Source organism: Cercospora kikuchii (assembly GCF_019650295.1).
Source record: "Cercospora kikuchii DNA, contig_00004, whole genome shotgun sequence".
In the NCBI taxonomy this organism is placed as follows: Eukaryota; Fungi; Ascomycota; class Dothideomycetes; order Mycosphaerellales; family Mycosphaerellaceae; genus Cercospora; species Cercospora kikuchii.
In genome coordinates, this window is record NW_025408585.1 from 2349844 (window position 1) to 2367860 (window position 18017).

At 53.8% G+C, this 18017-nt stretch overlaps 5 protein-coding genes across 5 annotated transcripts; 2 read left to right on the forward strand and 3 right to left on the reverse strand.

Moving 5' to 3' along the window:
• Positions 1–56: 56 nt before the first annotated feature.
• Positions 57–2415, forward strand: CKM354_000716000 (uncharacterized protein; the record flags this gene model as incomplete). The annotated part of the gene is made up of 5 exons (XM_044802503.1): positions 57–296; positions 355–1246; positions 1296–1560; positions 1611–1723; positions 1772–2415. The coding sequence occupies 5 exons, from the start codon at positions 57–59 to the stop codon at positions 2413–2415; spliced, it is 2154 nt and encodes a 717-aa protein (XP_044658438.1).
• A 74-nt stretch (positions 2416–2489) lies between these two features.
• On the reverse strand, positions 2490–3590 carry CKM354_000716100 (uncharacterized protein; the record flags this gene model as incomplete). The annotated part of the gene is made up of 1 exon (XM_044802504.1): positions 2490–3590. The coding sequence occupies one exon, from the start codon at positions 3588–3590 to the stop codon at positions 2490–2492; it is 1101 nt and encodes a 366-aa protein (XP_044658439.1).
• Positions 3591–4127: 537 nt separating this feature from the next.
• Positions 4128–7640, reverse strand: CKM354_000716200 (uncharacterized protein; the record flags this gene model as incomplete). Its single annotated transcript, XM_044802505.1, has 1 exon — positions 4128–7640. The coding sequence occupies one exon, from the start codon at positions 7638–7640 to the stop codon at positions 4128–4130; it is 3513 nt and encodes a 1170-aa protein (XP_044658440.1).
• Positions 7641–10060: 2420 nt separating this feature from the next.
• On the forward strand, positions 10061–11358 carry CKM354_000716300 (uncharacterized protein; the record flags this gene model as incomplete). Its single annotated transcript, XM_044802506.1, has 2 exons — positions 10061–10191; positions 10269–11358. The coding sequence occupies 2 exons, from the start codon at positions 10061–10063 to the stop codon at positions 11356–11358; spliced, it is 1221 nt and encodes a 406-aa protein (XP_044658441.1).
• Positions 11359–12322: 964 nt separating this feature from the next.
• On the reverse strand, positions 12323–13843 carry CKM354_000716400 (uncharacterized protein; the record flags this gene model as incomplete). Its single annotated transcript, XM_044802507.1, has 3 exons — positions 12323–12675; positions 12737–13288; positions 13339–13843. The coding sequence occupies 3 exons, from the start codon at positions 13841–13843 to the stop codon at positions 12323–12325; spliced, it is 1410 nt and encodes a 469-aa protein (XP_044658442.1).
• Positions 13844–18017: the final 4174 nt, after the last annotated feature.

Genomic DNA, 18017 nt, shown 5'->3' on the forward strand with positions numbered 1-18017 from the left:
CCAACAAGATGGCGCTGCCGCCGTAAGGCACCCCTTCTTCTGCTCTTCACCTCAAAATGCCGTCGCGCGACAGTTCTCCGGGCCGCAAAGACTCGGGCAGCGCGCCCAACTCGCCGTCGAAGATGCTGGACAAAGTCGAGCTGAGCGATCTGGACTCGAGCCCGCCGCGTCTTCCCGTCGAATCGGACCTCATGCAATTGGCGCGACTGGGGGAATTGCGATCGATCCAGAAACTCTTCGACAGCGGCCGGTATAGTGCCAAGTCGACCGACGAGCAGGGCATCACAGCATTACATGTACGATGATCACGATCAAGAGGCAGACACATAAAGACATAGACTGACGGCGAGTCAGTGGGCTGCAATCAACGGACACCATGCGCTATGCCACTTCCTCATCCAGTCCGGCGCCGACGTCAACGCAAAGGGCGGTGATGCACAGGCGACGCCCGTACTATGGGCGAGCAAGCGATTCAACCTGCCAATTGTATCCCTACTCCTAGCCAGCGGAGCCGATCCATTAATACGGGATGATCAAGGATACAATCTGTTGCACTCTGCGACCCTCGATGGCAATGTATACCAGCTCATTATGCTGTTACATCACCCAGACCTACCTGTTGACATACCGGATGCGCAAGGCCATACCTCGTTGATGTGGGCAGCGTATAAGGGCTACCCTGCATGCATCGATGTATTGCTGCGCTTCGGCGCAGATGTACATGCGACAGATGACATGGGCTTCACGGCTCTGCACTGGGCGTTGGTCAAGGGCAATTACATGAGCATCCTGAAGCTTATCGAGTACGGAAGCGATCGTTTTGTACGAAGCAAGCCTCAAGAAGGACAAACTCAAGGCGACACTCCGGCAGAAACAGCTGCCAAGATGAAGAGTGAGCGCATGTGGCATCGTGCACTCATCGAGTGCGGGTACGATGAGTCTGGCAATCCCCTGGCATTTCCGATTCCATTCGTCAACGACAGAAGGCTGTTCTTCAAGCGATTCTTCTTTTTATGGCCCTTCGTGCTCGGTGGGCTGCAACTACACATGTTGGCATATATGAACCCCTGGGTATCTATCCCTGGGGTACTGGTCGTTGGCTACGGTTTGCAGTACGCAGTCACGAAAACACTACGCTGGGCACCTTCGGACATGAACACGATGCACAAAACCCCTTTCCTCGCGGGCATCTTTGCAGGTACTCTCTTCTGGGTTGGCGTCCGCTACATCACCAAGATACTCCCCAGTAAGTCAATGCATACGTCTGTTGACGACGCTCACTCACACCGCACCAGATACTCTCTCGACCAACTTCCTCCTCAACCTGCTTTTCGCGACAAGTTACGGCCTCTGCACATATTTCTATTTCATGACGATGACGGCAGATCCTGGATTCATCCCTAAAAGCGCGAGTCGAGGCCAGACCAAGAAGACGATTGATGAGCTTGTCGAGCATAATGCTTTCAACGAGACCCACTTTTGTACGACCTGTATGATACGAAAACCACTTCGGAGTAAGCATTGCCGGCGTTGCGGACGGTGCGTAGCCAGAGAAGACCAGTGAGTTGAGCTACCCTTGAGTGAGACAAGACACGACTAACACATCCTAGCCATTGCCCCTGGGTCGATAATTGTGTGGCTGTCAACAACCACAAGCACTTCATCTTGTATGTGCTATTCTTGATCGTAGGCATTGGATTCCTTATCCAGCTCACCCTTGCATGTAAGTGTCAAAAATGATCTTGCTTTGACTCAGCGCTAATGGCGTCAGATCTGGACGTGTTACCTGCTCCGAAAGACGCTACTTGCAGGATCTTGAAAGCCGAGCTTTGCGCCGAATTCTCCAAAGATCCACTTACAATAATCACGAATGCTTGGGGCTCACTTCAGCTCACCTGGACATTCATGCTTCTGTTCGTGCACTTCTACCAAGTCGCGCGTAACATCACTACATACGAGAGCATGCGAAATACTGATCACGTCAACCCACTAATGACGGCCGTCGCTGCTGGTACGATGAACGTCGAATCTGCACAGCTAGACAGTAGTGGTGGCGGTCCCAACCCAACCGGACACGGCCACAAGCTTAAGAAGAAAGAAGGCTTTCTTACGAGGTGTGGAAAGATGATAGGAGCTGACGTCTTCATTGCGATCGCCTTTTCAGGCTACAAAGGCCACAAAAACAAGAAACAGAAGCAATCGAAACGCACGAACCCGTTCACGAGAGGAATATTACGGAACTGCCAAGACTTTTGGATGGATGGGCCCGTCTTCGGGAGGAAGCCTATCAACAAAGGTCTTCTTAATGGCGAAGTCGTCGACTACGCAATCATGTACGATGTACCTCGCGGCGGCATGAATTACCGACGCGGTGGCTACGAGGAAGTGGCCACTGTAGATACAGAAGAGGTATAATGCCAATACATATTGTTAAGCGCTGATGACTACTTCTTTTGCTTCTCCCGTCACAGATCCTGACCAGTTCAACATCATCGTCTCGTCTCGACCGATCGCTCGATCTCCTCTTTCAAACCTTGCACCCACTCTTCTTGCCCTCTCGTCGCTCTCCATATCAGTTGATTCCGCGCAAAACTCGCCTTCGTCAACCCATTGCTCGACAAACTCACCTCAATCAACTCCTCATTCCCCTCGGGGATTAACCCTCCAGCAAACAGTTTCGCCCCCTCCGTCAACGTCACAGACTTAACGTCTCTACTCCCTAACAGTCCCCTCTCAAACCCCGCATCTGCAATACCCCGCGCAACCTCTCCCCACGAATGTCTTCCATTCTCCGCAAAAATAATCGCTTCTCTGCCCTTCGGCAATCTCTCCCCACCATTCTCAAGAAACTCAATCAAAACGAGCGCATACAATTCCGCAAGATCTTCAACATGGACGTGATCTAGTTGCGCATCTCCCGTACCGACCATGACGGCTTTGCCGTGTTTCAACGCGGCATTTACGTATGCCGGGACTTGTACGCTTCGTGTATTGAAGATGCCTGTACCGGTGCCGAAAATTGTTGGAGGCATGATGCTGAGGGCGACCATATTCTGATGTTCAACCGCGGCGTCTAGGGCGGCGAGTTCAGTCGTTCGTTGGGGATAGGGGATGAGAAATTCTTCTTTTTGGAGGAAGGTGTAGATGTCACCTTGAATATCGTCGAACTCGCGAGGTGGGTTTGAGCTGGGGTTCGTGATAGGACGGTCCGCGAGGTTGGATGTTCCGGAGGTGTGGAGCATGAGGACTCTTTTGTTGTCTTGTTGTTGTTGTTGTTGTTGTCGTTGAGAAAGGTCGCGGGCCAAGGCGAGGGCATTTTCAACGTGGAAGGAAATTGCGGCGTTGATGACGATGTCATGCTGAGAGGCGATTTCTGCGGTGCGTGCAGTGTCATCGAGGCTATCCACTATCTCGATTCTGACGCGGTCGCCGTAGGCTGCTTTTAGTCTGGCAGTGCGAGCCTCGCCTCGAATGATGCAGGTGTATGTGATGCCTTTCAAGGCTGGGTAATCAGAATAAATTAGGTGGGTGAGAAGCGTTCCGCCTAGATACCCCGTGGCACCTGTCAAGAGAATCTTGGGAGTCGACATTGGTCATAGAATCTGATTAAGAAATATAATAGCAGGATCAAAAGCTCAGCTCATGCCATTTATCGTCTTGAAGGGGCGGCTGTAGAGCGTTTTAACTCCGCATCTCCGTGTGTTACATAAACGTGCAGCGAGCTGTTAATCCTTTCTCCAACACAAGGCTTATGGTCTTACATTGGAGACAGCCATTTGCTTCGCAGACGACTGGCTCACAGCTTCAATCGTGTTGTGCTGACCACGCCAAAGGCTCATCCTCCTCAGTCTCGAGAGACTTGATCAATTGATCCGCCAAAGGACATCAATGTCCTCCCGCCAAAATATCCCATTCAGCCTGCATTTCGACCTCTTTCATAACGGCGTGCAAAGTGAGCCGACACGAGAACAACCTGCTTCGCGTAAGTCCCGGGAGGACATTGTTCAACAGGCCTGGTTCAGCGGAACATTTGCTAATTTGTACATGAGCCCCCTCGTTATACATACATATGCCGGCACGCCTGGTGGTGCTGGCAGAAGCGTGAATAGCGCGCCTAGACAGCCATCCTAGGATCTCTTCGATCTGGTTCTCGCAGTCGTGCGCGATGGCTTGACAATTTCCGGCTCGCTGTCATCTCCTTCGTTCTCATCTTCCTGGTCATCGCTTCCGTGGTTAAAGTATTGACTCTTCGTTGGCGTTGCTTTCTTCGCGCCTCGTGCTCGCGAAACGCGTTTGGCTGGCTTCGCGGACTTCTTGGTCGGTGATATGACGATCTGTGGAGAGCTTCGCTCCCGGCGCAACGCTGGGGTTTCTTCTTCCCTTGGCAGAGACTCGTCTGGATCCTCGAGCTCTGACAACGAGGATAAGGCATCTTCATCACTGGATGGTGTTGCGACCACGGCCTTTCTGGAGGAGCGCCGGCCATTCGGCCTGACAGTGGTCTTTGGCGGTTTTGACACGGCATGCTTCTTGACAGGCGCCTTTCTCGACTCCTGGGGCTCACCGTCCTCATCCTCGGCGATGAAGCCGCCTGCTGTTTCTATTGCATCCTCGTCCTCGTGCTCAAGTTCACTAGCTCCCTGCGGTTTGTGAGCAGACTGCAACGACATTGGTGTGAAAGGCATGGCAGCGACAGAAGATCGCAGCGAAGTGTCGGCGCCGTCAGGGTCTTCCTCAACGAGCAGACCATCATCGACGACATTTTGCTCCGGGGCTTCGTCCTCGCTGTCAGCGAAGAATCCACTCCCACCATCTTCTTGTGCGGGCGATTCTGCATCGGCACCACGGCGTGCGCTCTGGGGAACCTCTTCTTCGTCGTGCGGGCGGAAGAAACCCCCAGCTCCGGCATCTTCGTCCAGATCAGCTTCCGCCTTTCGGCCCTCAGCTTGTGCTTTCCTTGCAAATGGATTGCTCGCATCAGGATCACCAGATGTTTCATTGTACTCTGCACGCATCCGCTCCACAATGCGCATGCCCATCACCATTTTGCGCCACCAATGCAAAGCGGCCGCAGTGCGCTTGACATCCTCTTTGCGCTTGATCTCTTTTTGATGTTCCTTCCAAGCATCTCTGACTAGGATCTCGTGCTCTTCGGCCACAACGACTCCTGTCAAGACCGGCACCGCACGTTGCTTGCCAAATTCGAAGCCCGTACATGCTTCAGCATAGTCTATTTCCAGCTTCCTGCAGATCTTCGCCGAGCCCTTGAGTGGCAGATGTACAGCTCCCTCTGGAACCATCGTGGGTACATAGACATCCATGTTGCCAAACGCATTCTTAGGTATTACACCATTTTCGATCGGTGGTGGGATGATCCAGTCCGTTTGATCCCATCCATAGAGTCCTTGCTGCAGTTTCTCGCCGTGCTCTCGAAAGTGTTCTTCCATCTCTCGCTTTCGGACGATTGTCACTGCCCGCACCGGAACGTGCTTCAGAGGCTGCTCGCCGACCTTGACTGCACGACCTTCTTTGTGCCATGATTCAACCGTCTTGCAATTGACCACGTCCGAACGTTTGTAGACAGGATGTTCCACCGCCTTGTCGGCTTTCCCAGCTGTGAAGGCCTTCACGGGCTTAGCACCGGGCAGAATCGCTTCCTCGCGCCGCAGGTGCTGCTCAAGAACGAACTCAGCGGACTGCTTGTACCACTGCAGGCTTTCCTTCTCGACTTCTTTCACTTCCTTGGCAGGCTTGAACGGCTTCAAATCTGTTTGCTCTTCCAGGTCGTCCGCAGCCGTTCGCTTCTTTTGTGGTCGATCGTACGGCGACATGACTGTGCGAAACCAGTCGTAGCTTTCATATTTCTTGACCTTGCCCCGCTTGTTGTAGATTGGCACCTTCTCAGCCAGAATTCGCATGCCTTTTGTTTTGCCGGGCAACTGGTGTTTCTTGATATAGCGCACTGTCACGTCCTTTGCTGAGCCATCAGAGTTGTGAGCAATGGTGTAGCAGATAACCTGCTTTGCATTTTCTGCCTTCTTTCCCCGAGGCTCGAAGGTTTGCAATAGTTCGTCCGTCGAAGCGATCGTAGACAGCACGATAGGATCTACAGGTATCCATTTGTGTGATACAGGGGAACAAACTTCAGCCCAGTACGTGGGGAACGCGAGGTCACGATCATATTTCTTGCCGGGCCTCTTCCGCGGGATGGGAGTTACATCAATGATTGAAAGGTCATCATCGTCATCGTGGCCAAGGTCGTCCTGCGTAGCATTATCCAGATCAGAAGGCGGCTCGCTGAGAGCACTATCCGAGTCTTCCAATTGAATTGGCGCCGATCTTTTGCCTTTGGAGGACACGCGATTCGGCTTCTCCTTCTTCAGCTTGGACGGTGCTTTCTTTGACGTCTTTGCTTTCTTCTGCGGTGTGCTATCAGCCTCACCTTCCGAACCTGTGGCGTCAAGGTTGGCCTCAGTCTTTTTCGTCTGCTTGCTTTTCTTCTCATTAGCTTCCTCGGCTTTGCTGAAGCCTGTTCCCGCAGGCTGTAAGTTTGCGACCATTCTCGCCTCGAGACCAATGCCTCTGAGCAGAGCCACGAACAGCTGTGCGCCCACATCTCTCGACCCCTCGCACGACTTCGCCAATTTCCGAAAGGCTTCAACATTGTCAATGCGTTCGCCATGTTCATCCGAATCCTCGCGATTCTTCTCCCAATGCTTGATTTTCTCGCGCAACCTCTTCAGCGGCATGTATCCCTGCTTGCGGAATGCTGGTGCAGTCACAGTGAAGCGTTTGCGCCAGTATGCTGTGACCATCTTTAGCAGTCTCAGTAGAGGATCACCTTGGCTCAAATTAGGCACCCCCTGCTCCAGATGCGCAGCCTCGTATCCCCAGTCCCTTGTCTTGCTCTTTCCCTTGCCCTTCTTCTCCTTTCGTGCTTTGATCTTTGCCGCTGCAGCTTTCTTTGCATCCAACTCTTCCTTCGTCAGAGTACCCATGTTCTCCCGCCATCTCGTGATTTCCCTCTTGACGCCATCTCCAAGTCCATTGACCAAAATGCTCTGAACCTCTTTGTCATTCAGCCAGGAATTACGCACAGTATTGTGCCACATAAGCGATTGAACATGGAGGCAGTGCGTGAGAACGCGGAACTGTCGCTCACGCTTTGAAGGACCCTTCTTGCCAGTGGCGAGTGATATCTCGGGCTCGATATAGCCCCCTTCCTCGTTCAAGGACACACTGATGTCGCCAATCTCGGGCTCAGGCTTTGACGAAGAAGCGACAGGATGCGCAGTCGCGTCTTCCCAGTCCATTCCGTCGTCATCTTCATCGCTTTCATCGTCCCGATCTTCATCATTTGCTGCCGTCTTCTGTCTCTTTGCGGGTGGCACATCTTCGAATTCGTCGCTGTCGACCTCGCTGAGGGATACGTCGTCACCATCGTCGTCAAGACTTTCTAAGAATTTCTTCGTCTCTGCTGCGGACTTCGACTTCCTCGGCGTATCGGCGGCATCGAATAAGGTGGCCTTGGCTTGCTTCGAGGCACTCTTCGCCTTCGCCTTCGTAGTCGCTGCTCGCTTCGCTGGAGGTGGCGGCGATGCGCCATCGGAGTGACGCTTTCGCGAGACGAAGGGCGGCATGTTGGCTGCTGGTCATGATGTGGCGATGGAATAGCGGAGGAAGGCGAGTATAGCAGGAAAGAGAAAGAAACGCGACTTCATTATTCACACGCGATTCGTTCCTGACTGGACTGACATCACTTCCCCAAGCTTCGGCAAGCCGCATCGCGCTCGGACCTTCCCGCTGCAGATTCTACGATCTCTTCTCCACCAACCATTTCCTTCACCCTCTCTGCCCTTTCACAATTTCACCGGACCACAGCGCTGCAAGATGCGATCTCCGCAACACAATGGTCAGGTCTTCTCGCTTTGCAGCACTGTGCAGCAGATTCGCCTCCTTGCTCTACACGACAAAGGGCTGTGGTCTGCTTCGACCCAGACCTGTCCAGTAACAGGATTTCGTCCTTGTTTATATACCCACAAATCTCAATCGGAATTTATGAGCGAACCTTTTCCGGAGGAGCCGTGCAGCTGCACCTGTAGAGCGAAGACGTTTGTATCATTTCTTGACCGGCCACAGTCCTAGCAGTCGTGCCTGATCCGGCATCGTCTGCTTGTTGAGCCATGTCTGTCGATTTTCAAGGCAACGAGTACAGTGGAGCGAGGATCTGTGAATGCTCATCACAACCCAAATTGGAATTGTATTTCCAGACTGTTTCCCAACCGTGTTTGTCTTTTCCAACATTTTTCGGACAGCAGTAGTCTGACATTGAACTATGTTCGAGCGGCATAACGGTTCACACAGGTTGGGTGCGGAAGCCTTTGCGACCGTTTCTGGGCGTCAAGTGGAGGCTCTCGGAACCATGGCTCTGAGAAGCCCGTCAACCGTGTTGCTTGTTTAGGGAATGCAGCACCTCATGTTAGGTGCAACGTGCAGCCCGTTTCGAGTTGGTTCAGCCTTTCGGTACGGAGCGTCCAAAGAGCTTCTATTCTTGGCCAGAGATCCCTTGGTGGTATCCAACATGTTTGCATCGGAAGACGCAGGGTTTCACGAACCCTCCGAACACGACACCGCACGGTCTGCGACTTGGTAACAACAGTGTGTTTGGGTGGACATTGGAGAACAGGAGCCGCTGCGATGTGACAGACCTTTCACCGTGCATGCCTCGTGCAAACTGCATAGAAGTGTGCGAGCATCCCTCGGTGCTTACAGCCAACAACACTGCACGCCGTATACGCAGGCCTTGGTACAGAGCATGTGGCCATCATGCTTGGCGAGCGCATCTTGTCGCCCACGAGTCGAGGACCAACGGTACGCCCTGTGCCTGAAGTGCTCGGCGTTGCGTTAGGCTTAGCTGGAGGATAGCTTCCACAGCTTCCAGCGAGTGGTCGCGGTAAGCTCCAGTCATGGCACCGCTGAATCCCTGTCCTGCCCATCCCAGAACAGCAGTGAGAGTTGCGGTGTCAGCCCAGTTGGGCACGTTATCCTGAACGTCTGTGACAAAACAGGGTATGTGATAAGAGAATCTACGCGCCGCGGCTGTACAGCACGCCACGTAGGGAAAATCGATCGTGTGATCGTAGATGCAGTGCAGCCGGCTGACTCTGCACCCGGTCTAGCAGAAGTACCACAGTACCGCAGATAGGTGCACGCCGAGTGGCTTCGCCAGTTCTGCTCAGCCTTCAGTCATGCCGAGCAATGGTCTTGGGAGATGTGGAGTGGCGACAATGATAACAAATTCGCCTCTCCCCATGGCTGGGGAAATAGTGGAGAAGATGAGCTGTTCATCATCATCGAGAGCCCCATTGTAAAGAGAGGGTGACGATTGACACACAAAGCCGTGATTCTTGGCGTGCTCCTCCTTGGAACGCAGCCAACGTGCATCCACGATTCATGCGCTGCCCACCAACCCAACATCCCATCACGCCGCACGCCATATACCTCCGCTGCTCGCCCGTCGAATGCGAGGAGTGTGCCGTCCCGCGATAGACAGCTGCGTCGCCGAGTTGAGTCTTGGTGCGCGTTCAGCCCGCGGCGCCAGCCTTTCCCCTCTTCGCAACAGCTGCCGAAGTCGCACGCTCGCTTGATGCGCAGCACGTTCCGGCGCGGCGCCCGTTAGTCGACTGGCGTGAATAGAGGCAGCGCAGCCCACATCCTCCTCTCGTTCACCATCGCTTTGGTGACGACTTAGACGTCGATCTCGCCACCCTGCGACCACTCCTGGATCTCTCGTTGTTGCGTCTGCGCGACATCTCCCTTTGCGGCGGCGACCCAGGAAACAATACCGAAACGGCCTCATCTCCGCATCAGCAGCCAAGGAGCCTACACCCGCATACCATGTTATAGCCGTGTGGACGTCTTCCCAGCCCTGTCAACACACCCATTTGCGCGAGCGATATCTTCCATCCTGCGCTAAGCGCCTGCGCCGCCACTGTGGCCGGTCAGTCGCGCGCCGCTGCTGTGCGCTTCGCAACTCACAGCACCACCGCTCGCGACAGCCATGTCGTCGACCACCTCGAGCGCTCCGTCGTCGACCACCACCGGCACCGACACCGGTAAAGGCGGACCCACGAGCTCGCCGCTGTTGTTCTTCGTCGCCCTCGGATTCGGTGTAGTCTTTACGAACCTATGGTATGCTGATAGCTCTCCTCCTCCGACTCCCGCGGTTCTGCCATGGCTCCCTGTGACGCTAACAATGACGCTCACAGGATCATCGTCGGCGTAAAATACTGCTTCAGATATAACCAACGCAATCGTGCAGCGCGTGCCTTGAACGAAAATGGCGAACCCATTGACCTCGCGCAAATGCCGCACCCGAGACGGAGGAGGCGTGAGAAGAAGCTCATGTCCATGGAAGATGTGAACGAGCGCTTTCCATTGATCAAGTACAAGACATGGCGATCTTCGCGCGAAGCCCAAGGCCTTCCTGCAGAGGGTGGAGTGACCGCGCCAACCAGCAGAGCAGGGAGTATGAGAGACGAAGAGGGTACCATTGAGGCGTTTGGCAAGAACTCCGTCGATACCGCTCGGCCTGGAACCGCGCTCAGCATCGCACAAAAAGATCACGAAAATGCGCTTGTAGACTCACCGAAAGCACAAGCTACTGCCAGTGGAGAGAAAGGGGCGGAAATGGTTACCATCGAAGATATGGAGAAAGCCAGGAAGAGGAGCATTGATCGAAACAACTCGGCTGTCACAGAACTGGATGACGACGAAGACGATCCAATAGCAACGGCAGCGCCGCCTGAGATGCTTGCTGCACCTGGTGACACATGCGCCATTTGCCTGGACACACTCGATGACGACGACGATGTGCGAGGGCTGACATGCGGGCACGCATTCCACGGATCTTGCGTCGACCCATGGCTCACGAGTAGGAGGGCTTGCTGTCCGTTGTGTAAAGCCGATTACTATGTGCCAAAACCCAGGCCAGAAGCAGACGGCGCAAATGCAGCTGCAGCGCGCGGCCGGCTGCCACAGGAACCACCTCCAGCACGACGACATGGTCTGCCATTTGCACCCCGCGTAATGCTCTTCGCCACACCACGCTTCTTTGTTAGCGACGGGACACGTGCGGAGCAGCCAAACCCAGCAGCTGCAGAACGTGCACGGCGAGAGCGGGACGTCTATCAGGATCCCGCCATTCAAGCAGAACCTACATCGCGCAGCTGGAGATCGCGATTACCGGCCGTCTCGATACCGCGCTTCGGTCGACGGAATCGACAGCAGCAAGAAAATGCCACCACCGAGCAAGTCACAGTGTCTGCCAGTGACCTGGAAGCCGGGCAGCGGCGTTGAAGAAAGCGCGAAGCCTGCTGTCCACTCCTCTCAACTCTTCGTCCTCTCTCTCTCAGCGCATTTTAGCGACTTACGACCCAAAACCACCCAATGAATGACGAATCTATATGGCCCCCAGAGCAAGTCTCTCCCATCGCATTATCATCACCATCGCATTACACCTCACGAAACAGTACCGCCACCACACCCCAAGAGCACCTGGCTTCGCATGGCCCGGCTTGGTCTACTTGATGAGAGGTTCGCATGCAGCATTGCATGAAATCGAACTTTTTGTTTTGCACCCTACTTCTCCACGCAGCGGGCCCTGTATATATGGCGAGGCGAACCAAGAACGACTCCAGCTGTTTTTGCTCCTTACTTTTACTTCTTTTACCGCACCACTGCATGCATCGTCTTTGCTCCTTGACTCTCTTGAATGATACCAGGAAGGCAGGAGCAACAAAGACACATTTCATGGAACGGGCTTTTCAATTGCGGTCAACACGGACAGCGCCTTACAATAAGGGGATTTTTGAAATGGATTGTGTGTACATAGAGGAAGGAATTGAGGGAACTGGCTTTCTCGATTCATGAAGCCAGTGGTCTCAAATGCGAAATCAAATCGACTTTTTACGATTACGAGGCAATTTCTTGTTTCACTGCCTCCATTTGCGTTTGAACCCGCGTTGTGCGGCTAACAAAGTGATGCTCACACTCATTTGGAATAGGCAGCAAAGTCATGCAAAACGATCCTTGTGCCGTTCTATATCCTTCTTGGACATGTCATATCTGACTATCGGTAGTAGCAGTAGTAGTTGTGGTATAAACTCTTCGTGATCCTCAAATCGTTCCGGCACACACTCATCAGTGCCCTCCTTCTTCTTCTACAACAAGACCAGTCTCTTGTCCTCCAAAGCACTGCGTCCAAATTCATCATCAAGCTGGGCAATCTCGTCCTGCAATCAGTCACTCTGTGCACGACAGTCTACTCGTTAACCTCAAAATTCGCTCCTTCCTTCTTGAGACCCTCGACAACGAGTTCCTCTCCAGAAATTCGTTGGTAGAGATCTCTGACGTCAGCTGTCATGCTCTCAAAGTGCGAGCTGGCATCGTAGGATCTGCTGATGAAGACTTGGTCTTGTGTACCATCGGTAACTGGCTCGTAGATTGGTGTTGGGTTGCCCAAGAATTGCTCTTCAATTGGGCCGAGGCGCTCGAGGCCAGCCTTGATTTCGAGGTGGTGGTTGGCATCGGTTTCGGCAATGGTGCTGACGATGGCGATGTAGTAGCCCTTCGGGCAGACGTTGTGGGTGGAGGAGACCATAGCGACGTAAATGTCTGAGAAATTCGTTAGCTGTCTTGTTTGCACGCGAAGTGGGAGGGAAAGTAAGGAACATACCGTGCTTCCTGCCGATTTGCGATTGAGGAATGATCAGTTGCAGCGAGTCCGAATCGTCGGTGTTGGGGATAGGGTGCTTGAGGATGCAGATCGCCTTGATCAAGTATCCTGTCACCTTGACTTTATCGGTGAAGTATGATGGGTCGGCGATGATTTGCTTGCACTTGGTCTCAAACTTCATGCCCTCGCCTTCTTGGTCTCGCTCTTTCATGGTTGCTCGGATGCCCGACACCTTGCCGTTCTCGTACTTTACCTCATCGACGTTCGCGTTGAGCATGTATGTTCCACCGTAAATGGCACTGAGACGAGCGAAGCCTTGAGGCAGTTCTCCCAGACCGTACAGAGGGTAGATGTAAGGGCTCTTGCCGTAGCGGGCCATGCTGTTGACGTACAATCGAATGCGCTCGACGCAGTTCTTTGCCTCGCCCTTCTTTTCTTGGTAGTCGTCAGTGGGGTAGAGAGCCATGCTGTGTCCGATGAAGTCGCGAGTGGTGGACTCGAGGCCGTACTTGTCGTAGACCTGCTTCATCGTGGTCTGGGCGAGGTTCATGCCTGTGCATCAAGTCAGATTCTTTCTTCCCCCTATCAGCCAACCTGCATACCGTTGTGTGTGGATGGGTTGCTCTCATCAAATTCGCCAACCCACTGCAAGAAGTTCTTTGCTCGCCTCTTCTCAAATAGTCCCATCAGCGGGCTCTTCAACGCCTCACCAGCACTGCTGGGCACTTTGGCGACAGTCGCCTTGGCTGCGGCGCCCTGCTGCACGTAGCTGCCAGCAACCTGCTTGAACTCGATGTAGCGCGTCACATCGGTAGACACGAGGATGTTGGTGAGCTCGCCGTTGCTCATCAGCAACTTGGGCACGAGATCGATGTTCCAGTCGTTGGCACGGCCGTACTTCTTCCACGGCTCCTCGCCCTTGTTGTAGTTGCCATACCGCTTGAACATTTGCTCGATGTTCAGCGAGGCGGCCTCGGCACCGTAATGGTCATTGCGGTCCATGTGCAGCACTTTCTTGCCCTTGACGGACAGCACGCCGGACAGAATGCATTCCGTCAGGCCAGTGCCCAGCACCACGACGTCGTATTCGGGGGCGATTTCTTCCATGGCTGTGTGCGTGCGGAAGCGGTGCCGGCGATGGAATTCGAGCAGAAAATGGGCGAAAAGGTGTGATGTGAGGACAGCGTGTTTATCTCTGGCGGTGAAAGTGCAAGCGCCAGTCTTGGTGTCGGAGCTATGTATGCCGCCCGTCCCAAACACCAGAGCCCCTCGACGCTGAGGTCACCAGTTGCTCCGTTCGCTGACCAGGGTCCCTCGTCCCTCATTCGCATCCTCACTTGCCAAGACATGAGTCTCTACTCCTCCTGCGTTTGCTGCATTTCGTCTTCCTCTGCATCTATCATCTTGACACTCTGCGGTCATCTAACGAGTTCGCTGGCACGATGCTGCTGTCATTTCTCATGACGGGACGCTGAGCACCCTCGCCCAGTCTGGCTCACCAGAAACCACGTTTGCTCTGGCAGTTGAGCGTACGGATAGGGGCAATCTCATGTGAGCAGTCTCTGCGGGAGGCCTGCAACCACCGCTCTACACACAGAAGAATTGTCGACCTCCCAAGTCTCTGCACGCGCAACGCCTTCGACCGGCCCTCTGCTACGGAGGCAACTCTTCAGGACCCCTGCAAAGCAACGACTGCTCGCAACCGTAACTTCTAACTCCCGACGGCAAGTGCATTGGACGTCCAGATACATTCCCAGTCCAATTGTCATGGCTTACGGGAACAACATGGAAGTATGGCAGAGAGCACAGCTTCAATCAATACGCCACTTGCTTCGATCGTCTGCCCTACAGAAAACGTTCGGGTTGACAACCCAGTGAATCTGCAATCGTACTGGCTTGAGGTTTGAATATTTCTCAGAAAGCACTAATCGTGATCCTGGAACGTGATATGGAGGGTGGGTTCGTCGGGGACAGCTAACAGCTCGCAGAGTCTGACCTCTCCAAGGCAATCCCGGAACAGGCCCTCTGCAAGAATTGTTGATTGGACTACTGGCTTATCCTGAGATCTGGTGGCGCTCAAGCCACTCTCGTTGTGGGAGCAGGCCTAGCGAGATGCTCTTGAGTGGCTAGGTACTGGCTTTCAAACAATTTCTCCCCAGATACTGATTGACGTGCAAGCAAGTTCGATAAGGGAACTTCAGACCGATCTGCTCTGAAAACTGTGACATGCCGAGCGAGTCTACTGTCCCGAAGATGCTCCGCAATACGCTGAGAATTCTTCAGATTGAGATGAGTGCACTGAAGCCGGCTCCTGATCGGTTCCCTGGCCCGCCTGCATACCACATGACACTGACCACCCAGTTGTACTGGGATATGACGGTATGGTATACTGGAGAATAACTAGCTACCATGGTGAGTGCCGGTTTTCAAGATCCTCGTCATCTTGATCACAGTGAGACTCTGAGAGGGACTTTGGCTTTGTCGCACAATTCAAGGGTGGCCACCTTGCGGTCGACATTGACGAGGATCTTTTAGGTGTCGATGTGAGAGTATATGTGTAGCAATGTATCAAGCGCCACTTCATGTATCGTGATGGTCTTTAAGGGATCGAGCCCAGGTCTGCAAATCTGAAACCTGCATCTGTCGATTGCCAAGGCTGTTGCAGCGTACCCAGACAGCGTGCCGAGCACAGACTGCTCCAGCCGCCGGACTCGTCTCCGCATCGCCTATCTACGCTCGATCTCACCCGCAACAACTCGTGCCGTTGACCAAAGCTAGTTGTTTTGCCACGGGGTCCGATCTAGGCTCAAATACACTTCGTTTTACGGCCTACATCTCCCAAAGTGGCACGCGCAGCACACTGGATACTTTCATGCACCCACAGAAACGACTTGTGCGCTGGCTGTCTCGCCCAGAGCTAAACGCCTGCCATCAGCAAGCGTTGTCCATCCTTTTCCCAAGCGAGTGGCTTCCTGACCTGGCTGCCATGCGAGCCAGATCCCCCCAATCTAGAGAACACAGAGCAATACTGAGTTCAATGGCGCTCGCTTGAGCAGCCGGGCCCGCCATGGACGATGTGACCGAGCTCCAAGGTGTTCTTGGTACTAGAACCATATCTTGAAGCTCTGCTACCGTAAGTGGCCGCCATCGCTATAGCCATTCCTCACATTCGTTTGTCGCGCTGCTACGATGCGCTTCCACCTCCTCGCCCTGTCAGCATGCACTGCGGCAAGAGTTGCTCAGGCTGCGGAATGGCCATGTGACAAAGGCATCATTGGAGCACTTCAGTCGATAAAGGATCAGCCACTGGTCAAGCTATTCTGCATCAAAGCCCTCGATCGGAATTGGAGCAAGAACGCCGAGCTATCGAAGCTCTCCAGAACTTATAGATACATTCAAATCGAAAAGTCTATGTCCACATCGCTCAAGGATACCGCAACGACATACTGCAAATGTGCACGAGGTCTGGTACCTTGTCCAGCAGGAAAGGGTATCACAAGTGGAAAATGCGTCTGCAATGCAGGCACTACCGATGACGGCCATGGTGGATGTAAAGTGATCCCGATCTCCTGTCCTAGCGGCAAGACTCCTGCTGCCGATAACAAATCCTGTATCTGTAAGCAGGGCACTATCGACGATGGAAGGAGAGGTTGCAAGCTTGTGCCGATCACATGTCCTAGTGGCAAGATTGCTGCTGCCGACAACAAGTCGTGCGTGTGCAAGAGTGGGTCGATGAGCGACAATTCGGGCGGATGCAAAGCATTGCCCATTGCTTGCACGAGTGGAAAGGTGCCTCCAACGGACAACAAGTCGTGTATCTGCCAGCAAGGTACCATGGATGACGGCAAGAATGTATGTAAGATTACGCCAATGTCGTGCCCCAGTGGTAAGGTACCTTCAAGTGATAACCGGCCGTGTATCTGCCAGCAAGGGACTGTCGAAGATGGTAACAATGGATGCAAGATTACACCACTTACATGCTCTGGCGGCAAGATACCATCTTCAGACAACAAGTCCTGTGTCTGTGACCGTGGCACTAAAGACAGTGAATCCGGGACTTGCGAGCCAGGAGTGCTCACCTGTGGAAACTTCCAGGTAAGTAGGAGACCTCTCCGTAACAGATTGCCCCTCAGACTCGTTCAAGCGTTGCGGAGTCGGCCAATGGAATCACACGCGTACATGTTTGCTGATACTCTGTCAATTGTATTAGGAACCTAACCAGGCCGGCACACAATGCGTATGCAAGGTACTCTACGAGCCGCGCGGAGAAGGCACATCGTTTACTTGCATCCCGTCTTGCGGCCGCAACGAGTTCCGAAACCAGGAGACTGATGCATGTGATTGCTACCAAGGGTATGACAGAGCTGGAAATGGAGCCTGCCTCGAATCATGTGGCCGGAACATGATTAGGAGTCCAACCTCGTACGGCTGCGTGTGCAAGTCGGATGAGTACGAAAGATCTCCTGGGGCATCCTCATGCTCTATCAAGTGCGGCGCCAACGCTTTCGGGGACTCTGTCACGGATGAGTGCTTCTGCAACATGGGCTTTGAACGAGCTACTGCTACATCGCCCTGTGTCCCGGTCTGCGCTGACGATGAAGTGAGAAGCTCTACTTCAGGCGAGTGCGGTTGCCGGACTGGATTGGAGAGGGTCGGCACCTCATGTGTGCCTGCCTGCGCGACCAATACCGTTCGCGACGACCGAGGCACATGCGTCTGTACCGGCGACTACCAGGTGGTGAACGACAACTGTGTACCAAAATGTGGTACCAACGAGGTCCGCTACTCGCAGGGTTCGTGCGAGTGCAACGAATCCTCTGAACGCGTTGGCACTGCTTGTGTCCCCAAATGCCCCTCGGACCAGGTTCGAAACGCTGGAGGCATTTGTGGTTGCGCCGACAAATTCGACTTGGTGGGCGATACTTGCAAGCCGAAATGCTCAGCAGACGAGACTCGCGATGAGAGCGGCTCATGCGCATGCGGCGCCGACCTCGACAGATTCATGTCCAGCTGTCTTCCCAAATGTTCAGCGAACGCGGTCCGCAACGAACAAGGCGCTTGTCAATGCACGAGCGATTTTGACAAGATTGAGTCGACTTGTGTGCCAAAATGTCTCTCGAACGAGACACGCCAGCCAGACGGCAGCTGCGCATGCAGTGGTAGTTTCGAATCGGTCAACTCTGCTTGCGTGCCTGCTTGCTTGTCGGACGAGTTCCGCAATCCAGCCGGCTCGTGCCAATGCAACGCTGGACTCGAAAAGGTGGGCTCAAGTTGCCTTCCC